We start from the raw sequence: 7916 nt of genomic DNA, 5'->3' as shown, positions 1-7916 counted from the left end.
TTCAATTTCGAGTTCAGTCACATCAAAAAAAAAAAAAAAAAAACACATGTTATTATGTATTTACAAAAAAAAAAAATTATAATAATACAATTTCTTAAAAAAAAAAAAGGAAATATATATATATATGTGTGTGTGTGTCTAGGTCAAACAGCAACAAAAGAAGGCAGAAAGCGCCATGGACTCCAAAGCAACACCAGGCCCAAGCCTGCGTTAAGTCCAACGTCCAGGCCCGGCTCTCAAAGCCCAATCTGTGTCTTCTTCCACGCACAGGTCTTAGCAGCTGAGGCACACAGCCCAAATGCCAGGCCCACCCCACGCTATGCGCATGCCTCTCGACTCTCCACCTTCATCAACCTAGCCTCCAAAGGTCTCTCCGACTATTTCCCTTCAAATCTCTTTCTCTCCAGAATTCCCCCTTCCATTTCCGCCAATTTCTCACCAAAACCCCATAAATTTCTGTTTGCACCCAAATCCACAGCCAAAAATCCCGACTTTCACCCCCGAATATCTCCAGAGCCGGCGACTCTGGTGAGCGATTACGCTCGATCTCTCGTCGGAAATCGGAAGCCGATCGCTGATCGCGGCTGTTTGAGAAATCGTTAGGTAACAAGAAAGTCGCACGAGCTAGTTGGGAAAGCTGGGTTTTACAAAGAGGACATTGAATTCCAAATTCCAATCATTTCTTTACATGTTTCTTGATCTTCATTCTCCATTACTCCCCTCAATTGCCTCTTACCCCTTCTTAAATTCGAGAGGAAAGCCCTCAATCCCTTATTAGTATTACCCAATTTTAATTATAATTTAAATCCCAATTTAAATTATAATTTTAATTCCAATACCAATTTGGATTTGAATCACCATGGCGTCTGGAAGCAACAGTAATCCTCAATTGCGCAGAGCTCTTTGCTCAAATGGTGAGAAGAGGCAGCCATCGAGTGCGACGGCGCCGTCCCCATCTGTAATAGTGATAGGTGGCGGTATGGTAGGCATTTCAGCTGCTTGGGCTTTACATGATGCATCAATTCAGGTTGTGCTGTTGGAGTCTCGAGACAGGCTGGGCGGTCGAGTTTGCACCGATTACTCGTTTGGTTTCCCTATTGACTTGGGTGCATCATGGTTGCATGGAGTATGCACAGAGAATCCATTGGCACCATTGATTGGAACATTGGGGTTACCCTTGTACCGTACGAGTGAGGATAACTCTGTCTTGTATGACCATGACTTGGAAAGCTATACACTCTTTGATATGGATGAGAATCAAGTTCCTCAAGATTTGGTCACGAAAGTTGGTGAAGTATTTGAGAACATTTTGAAAAAAGACAGACGTGGTAAGACAGGAATTTAGTGAGGATATGTCCATCACCCGTGCTTTCTCAATTGTTTTTTAAAGGAAACCGGAATTAAGGTTGGAGGGAGTTGCGCATAAGGTACTGCAGTGGTATTTGTGCAGAATGGAAGGATGGTTTGTTGCTGATGCGGATACAATTTCACTTAAATGCTGGGATTAGGAAGAACTACTCCTTGGTGGCCATGGTTTAATGGTCAGGGGTTACCTCCCTGTTATTAACACCTTAGCCAAAGGTCTTGACATTCGCTTGAGCCACAGGGTCACAAAAAATAACAAGGCGATATAATGGGGTGAAGGTAACAGTAGAGGATGGGAGAACATTTGTTGCATATGCCGCTGTTGTTGCTTTTCCTCTTGGTGTGCTTAAAGCAAAGAGTATAACATTTGAGCCGAAGCTACCTGATTGGAAAGAAGCAGCCACAAAGAGCTTAGATTGGGAGGAACCATTGTCTACCAGAGGTTCTTGAAGACTAAGCGGTGCGGTTCTTCTCGACCGATCCACCACCTCTACAGCATCGAGACTCCTCCTCAGCATCCACCAACTTCGGTGACCGTCTTCAAACGACTAGCCGGTCATGAAGCTTGACGTTTTGCACTACCACCAAGCTTGACTCCTAGCTGGATCCGACATCAAGGTCACCCTCATCCTTCTCCGTCGTCATCATCAAGGACAGACCCTACATGGTTGTTGAAGATCCTCCACTGCATCCGCACCTCCGCCATGGCTGCTGCCTCCGAATGTGATTCACAAAACCAAAGTTTGTCAACTCACACCCAGAGACCTCCTCCGTCTTTTGCCTCCTCGGGCTTCAACTCCGCAGCTCTCCGTCCGTCTTCTTTCCTCCTGCAAATTCCTCACCCATCATCAAAATTTATACAAAACATATAATAAAAAATGGGATAGTGGAGCAAAGTGGTGCTGGCACCACGTGAAAAAAAAGGGGGAAGGGGTGCATCTGGCATTATGATTAAAGAAAAAAAAAATAATATATATATATAGTAAAAAAAGGAAGTTTGATCTTTGGTGCGTCTGGCACCATGTGGAAAAAATAGGTGCACCATGATTAAAGAAAAAAAAAAATATATATATATATATAAATAAATAAATAAATTCTTTATGCTTTTGGCACTAAATATATATATACACACACACACAAAGAATGAAATAAGGCTCATTTATTGATTTCTTTGAAAATTTACAGAAATGTACATTTTACATCAGTAAAAAAAAAAAAAAAAAAAAAAAAAGAACAAACAGGAGGGAGCCTTCACGAATGTTGCTCGTGTGAAGCCTCACCACTAGGTGAAGCTCCAGGAAGAAGAGGCGCCGGAGGTTGACTGTTTGAAGCCACATCACTCGGCGGAACCCTAGGAGGAGGAGGCACCGAAAGTTGATCATTTGGAGCTTCATTACGCGGTACAACCCCAGAAGACGAAGGCAAATGCTATTGGAACAAACCCACGAACTTCTGATGATCAAGTAAAATCTGACCATCAGATTCCTGCATCTGGTTAATCTTCCTCTTCATGTTTGTAGCATAGCTATGTGCAAGCCTGTGCAACTGTTTATTCTCATGCTTAAGCCCCATAATCTCCTGTTTGAGACTCATCACTTCAGCCGCCAAGGATTCAACTTGACGGGTTCGAGCAAATAGGCGCTGGGCCATATTAGACACAGAACCTGCACACTGCATACTGAGAGCCAGAGAATCCTTAACAGCCAACTCATCAGACCGTTTAGAAAGTAGTCTGTTATCTCTGGGAGTGACAAGGTTTCGGGCCACCACCGCAGCGGTCATATCATTCTTCACCACCGAATCTCCAACGGTAAGAGGACCAGTAGGGGATATGAAGGATGGGCGCCATATGTTGTCTGGAGAAGGTGGGACTACCTCTTCACCAAGGTTCAAATCAAAACGACGATCGGAGGGTCCAGACATTTTCAAAGGTGTTGAAGAAAGAAGAGGTCGAACAAATCAAGATCTTAGAAGTGCAAGAAGGGAGTTTTTACAAGCGAAAATTCAAGTGTTCTTTGAAACGAACTGTGTGCCTCTATAAAAATCAACATTCGACGGGATTTCAGAGATCGAAGAGGCAAGCTCAGAATTCGAAGAGGCCGATTCAAAAATCAAAGAGGTAAGCTCAGAAATCGGAGAAGCATCTTGCTTTTCCAGACGCGTCAACACCCATCACACGCAAACTCAGCTTTGCGGAAATCAAGGGTAATTTGTCGAAGCGCCGATCCCAGATATCGAAGAGGCGCCAGTCTTTTTCAGCCTCGTTAACACCTGTCATATGCACACTCAGCTTGACGGAAATTACGGACAATTTTTCGAAGATTTCTGATAAAGAAGAAAGCACGTGAAGCCATACTGATCAATCACGCATTGGTTGCCGACACGAGTAAAAGAATAGTACCTCTACAGGTACTAAAGAATTTCCTATAACTGTCCACCTTCACCCTCCATAGCAAGGCAGACATACATAACCTTTCTTCATCTCCGAGAACCTTTCTTCATCTCCGAGAATGCCTTCCCAACGAAGCCTCTCGAGTCACTCAGTGTTTCTTATTCCTTGGGGTACCTCTGCAAACAAATGACACCAAAGCAAAAGTATCTCATATCACCAGGGTAGAAAGCAAGAGTATCTCATATCATGCGTTCTCCATGTCCTTTCCTTTGTGTTTGTTCTTACCTACAAAGACAAGGATAAAGAAAACAATATGCCGGAACTTCCACTCAAACTCGGGTAAGGAACCGACTGCTTGGAACCCTTCCCTGATTGCCTACCTAGCACTGCTCTCGAGTACTCGTCTCCCACAGCTGCTGTACTTCCAAAGAAGCTGCCACATCTGCCTGAAAAACAGATAAGGCAAGTGAAAATGATACCTTGCAGCACGTGGAGACAACGTGCAGAAGGAACAAGCAGAGAAGAATGCGGCCTGCACAGTCAACTCAGTAGAATGAGTCCGAGTTGAAGAACTCAAGAAGCTGCCACATCTGCTTGAAGAAACAAGCAGAGAATAATGCAGCCTGCACAGTCAACTCAGCAGAAGGAGTCTGAACTGAGGAACTCGAGAAGATGCCACATTCTGCCAGAAGAATAGATAAGGCAAGGGAAAATAATACATTGAAGCATGTGGAGACAAGCACAACAAAGCACGTGCCGATTCATCCACTACTTCTTCGGAAGCAAGAGTATCTCATATCATCAGGTTTGCAATCACTCTGGGTGGAGGACTCGTTTTGACTCTCAAATACTCGGGTCGACCCGCTAGGCGTTGTGGGCTGCACGTGCCGATTCACCACCCTTGAATCAAATCCTTAAAGATCAAGTCACCAACTGGAAGAAAAGCCCATCAATTTTGAAGATCATACCGTTGACCAAACTGCTCAGGTGTGAATTAGAAAGATTGAACAAAGCAACAAGTCGTCACCTTCACCTCGTGTTTGCTCGCCATGTGTTCAAGTCAACCTTCAAGAATCAAGCCTCGACGACCCTTGAGGAAATCACAAGTCCGATTCAAGATCAAGCGTCCGCCACCCTTGAATCAAACCCAGTTCAAGAATAAGCTGTGGAAAGTCAACAACAGGAGGAATCCAGAAAATCCTCCAACCCAGTTCAAGATCAAAGCTGTGGAAAGTCAACAAGTGCAACAAAATACGTGCCGATTCATCCACTACCAAAGCCAAGGATCACCTACCACATGAAGCTCCTTGTGGTCCAATTTCAACCTTCAAGATCAAGTCTCGACGACCCTTGAAGAAATTTTCAAGCCCAATTCAAGATCAAGCCTCGACGGCCCATGAAGAAATCTTAAGCCCAATTCAAAGATCAAGCCTCGATGACCTTTGGATCGACGTCTACAATAAGGCACTTCAAAACGCATCTCCTACACGTGACAAGCACATATATACGACGCGCCTTGAAGTGGGGGTATTTGTAGACATCAAAATTTCGGTAAATAAATGTTGATCGATAAATCAAAGTTTCAACGCTCATGTACTACATAAATTTTACACGTAGCGTGTGTCTAAACAAAAAATCGAAATAAGTTGGAAAAGTCATCAAACAGGACATGTGTCAACACCTGGCAGAAACGACTTATTTCATCTGGAATATTATATTCAAAATTAGGCCTTGGAAATCTCTATAAATAGAAGGCTAATTCATTCACTAAGAAAAGGAAAAATGAGGGATATAACACCAAAACCTTGAAGCTCTGAAACTCTGAAACTCCGAAGCTCTCAAGCATCCAGGTTCCCGAAGAATCAAGACAGACTCTTCGTTCTTCGTTCATCATTCTTCCAAGATCAAGCCTCGACGGCCCTTGGACCAACAATCGTCCACCTTCAAGATCAAGCCCCGACGGCCCTTGAAGAAAGTGTTCATCGTTCATCATCCGTTCATCCTAAGATCAAGCCCCGAAGGCCCTTTGGATCAACAACATCAACAAATCCACACATCCAACTGTTCTTCAAGATCAAGCCCAAAAGCCCCTTGAAGATCCGTTCATCCATCAACCTTCAAGATCAAGCCCAAAAGCCCTTGAAGAAACGCTCATCCTCAAGATCAAGCCCCAACGGCTCCTTGAAGACCTGCTCAAAATCCACCTTCAAAGATCAAGCCCACGACCCTTGAAGAACATTCATCCTTAGATCAAGCACAACGGCCCTTTGGATCAATCGCACATCCACAAATCAACACCTTACGGAGATCGAATCAGAGGATCAAATTTGAGAGAGATTGTAACCCAAAATTTTCAAATACAAATATTTGTTTGTGCACGTTGTTCTTGTCTCTTTCGTTTCAGGAATTTTCCGTGTTCACAAGAACTATATATTTAAAATTTAAGATATCAAAATTTTACCATAATTACAACATAAAAACTTCTATGTATAATTTTATTTAAATTTATTAGCCCATTAGTGGGTGTTGCGCCGTATCAGAGTCCCAATATACTTTTAGTTTTATGGCTATAAGAGAGTCCCAATGATGATATAATTGTAAAACAACTAACATATAATAAAGGTTAATATAATTTTTATTGGAAAGAAAACTTAATTAAAAACCCACTAAGCGAGGAAACTGCCGTTCAAGTTCCCACCAGTTGCTTGCAGTTATATTTGGTTATCCCCTCAATCCTTCTCTTCACATCGTTCTTTTTTTCTAGGACGCAAAAGATTATTCACTGATCTCTCTATATAAATTTGGTATGAATTGAGTGGTCTTGTAGTTGCATTTGGCTCTTTTGCGATACTCTCACGATCTCTCAAGCTCTCAGCCCTCTCACTATCTCTTTCTCTCAGTGAGTTTGATTTGGATTGTCTTTCTCTTTTTGGTTGGAATCTCGGTTTCAGACTATATAGTCTTGATTCTGGTATGTCAGTTTCGTAGGGTTTCTTTCTACGAATTTTCTTGGTGTTATTTCATCATTTTTCTGCAAATTTCAACCCTATCTATTCTCCATAAGTTCTCTCGTTGTTTAGGGTTTTTTCGTTTTTTCTATGTTTTACTTCATCACTAATTGCTAATATTGTTGGAGGATTTTTTGTAATCGGAGCTATTCCAATTAGTACGCTGGCCTTTTTTTTTTTTGTCATTTGTTATCACTGATGATTTATAATGTAATTGTTGTTTTGGGATTTTGAGGAGGTGCGTTGATGATGTGCCATCAATGTGAGAGGAACAACAAAGATTGGGTAGTTCGCTGTAAAGAGTGTAAGAGGAAACGATTTTGTATTCTTGATCTGCTATATATTGCTTTAATATTTCTGATTATAACTTACTAAAGATCGATGTTGGGTTCGTAGAATCCAGTAAATGATATTTGATTTGGTTTCAAAAGGAGAAAGGGGTTACGATTTACATTCTTATCTGGTTGGTGATAGAATAATGTGCATTTGGTCTTGAAAACTTCTTGAATGGAGGATGCGGTATCTAGTACAATTGCCTGGTCATCAAAGTACGTCCGAGTTGGAGAGTAATTTTAGTTCGTACTTACACTAGAAAATGGTACTTTGACACTACATAGATAGTACTTTATGACTTCCGTTTATGTATTCATTAGGCACTACATGGATAGTACATTATGACTTCCGTTTATGTATTCATTTGGAAACTCAAGTATTTTTAAATTATGTTATAATATTATCAAGTATTTTTTATGTGCTTATTATATTGTAGTAAATATGCAATTTTGTTGGTTATTCTATACTAAAATATATAAATACAGATATATATATATATATATATATATATATATATATATATTTGTTAAATAATTTTTTTTTAATTTTGGAAAATAATTTATCATGGGCATTAGCTGGGGTTAATTAGTAATCGACAACGGTCATAGCACGTGGTGTTAGATCTCAATCTACCACGGGTACAATTCATGGTTATATTGCAGTTGACAACGAGCATAGCTCGTGGTAGAAAATGAGACTTTTTATCACATCCAGAATACTAACGGGCACAGTGTTCGTGGTGGATTGCAATTTATCACGGGCATTAGATGTGGTTAATTAGTAATCGACAACGGTCATAGCACGTGGTGTTAGATCTC

General features: G+C 41.3%; 1 protein-coding gene across 1 annotated transcript; it reads left to right on the top strand.

Moving 5' to 3' along the window:
• The first annotated feature begins 407 nt into the window (after nt 1-407).
• LOC126606517 (polyamine oxidase 2-like) lies at nt 408-1601 on the top strand. Its single transcript, XM_050273904.1, has one exon. It carries the CDS (start codon nt 860-862, stop codon nt 1343-1345), a length of 486 nt encoding a protein of 161 aa, XP_050129861.1. The 5' UTR covers nt 408-859; the 3' UTR covers nt 1346-1601.
• The last annotated feature ends 6315 nt before the right edge of the window (nt 1602-7916 follow it).

This window comes from Malus sylvestris, chromosome 16, assembly GCF_916048215.2.
Source record: "Malus sylvestris chromosome 16, drMalSylv7.2, whole genome shotgun sequence".
Classification (NCBI taxonomy): Eukaryota; Viridiplantae; Streptophyta; class Magnoliopsida; order Rosales; family Rosaceae; genus Malus; species Malus sylvestris.
Note: the sequence above shows the minus strand (reverse complement) of the source record. Positions and strands in the feature narration are given on the sequence as shown.

Coding starts and splice junctions, on each gene's coding strand:
- LOC126606517 (XM_050273904.1), top strand. CDS start 860: ATGGCGTCTGGAAGCAACAGTAATCCTCAATTGCGCAGAGCTCTTTGC.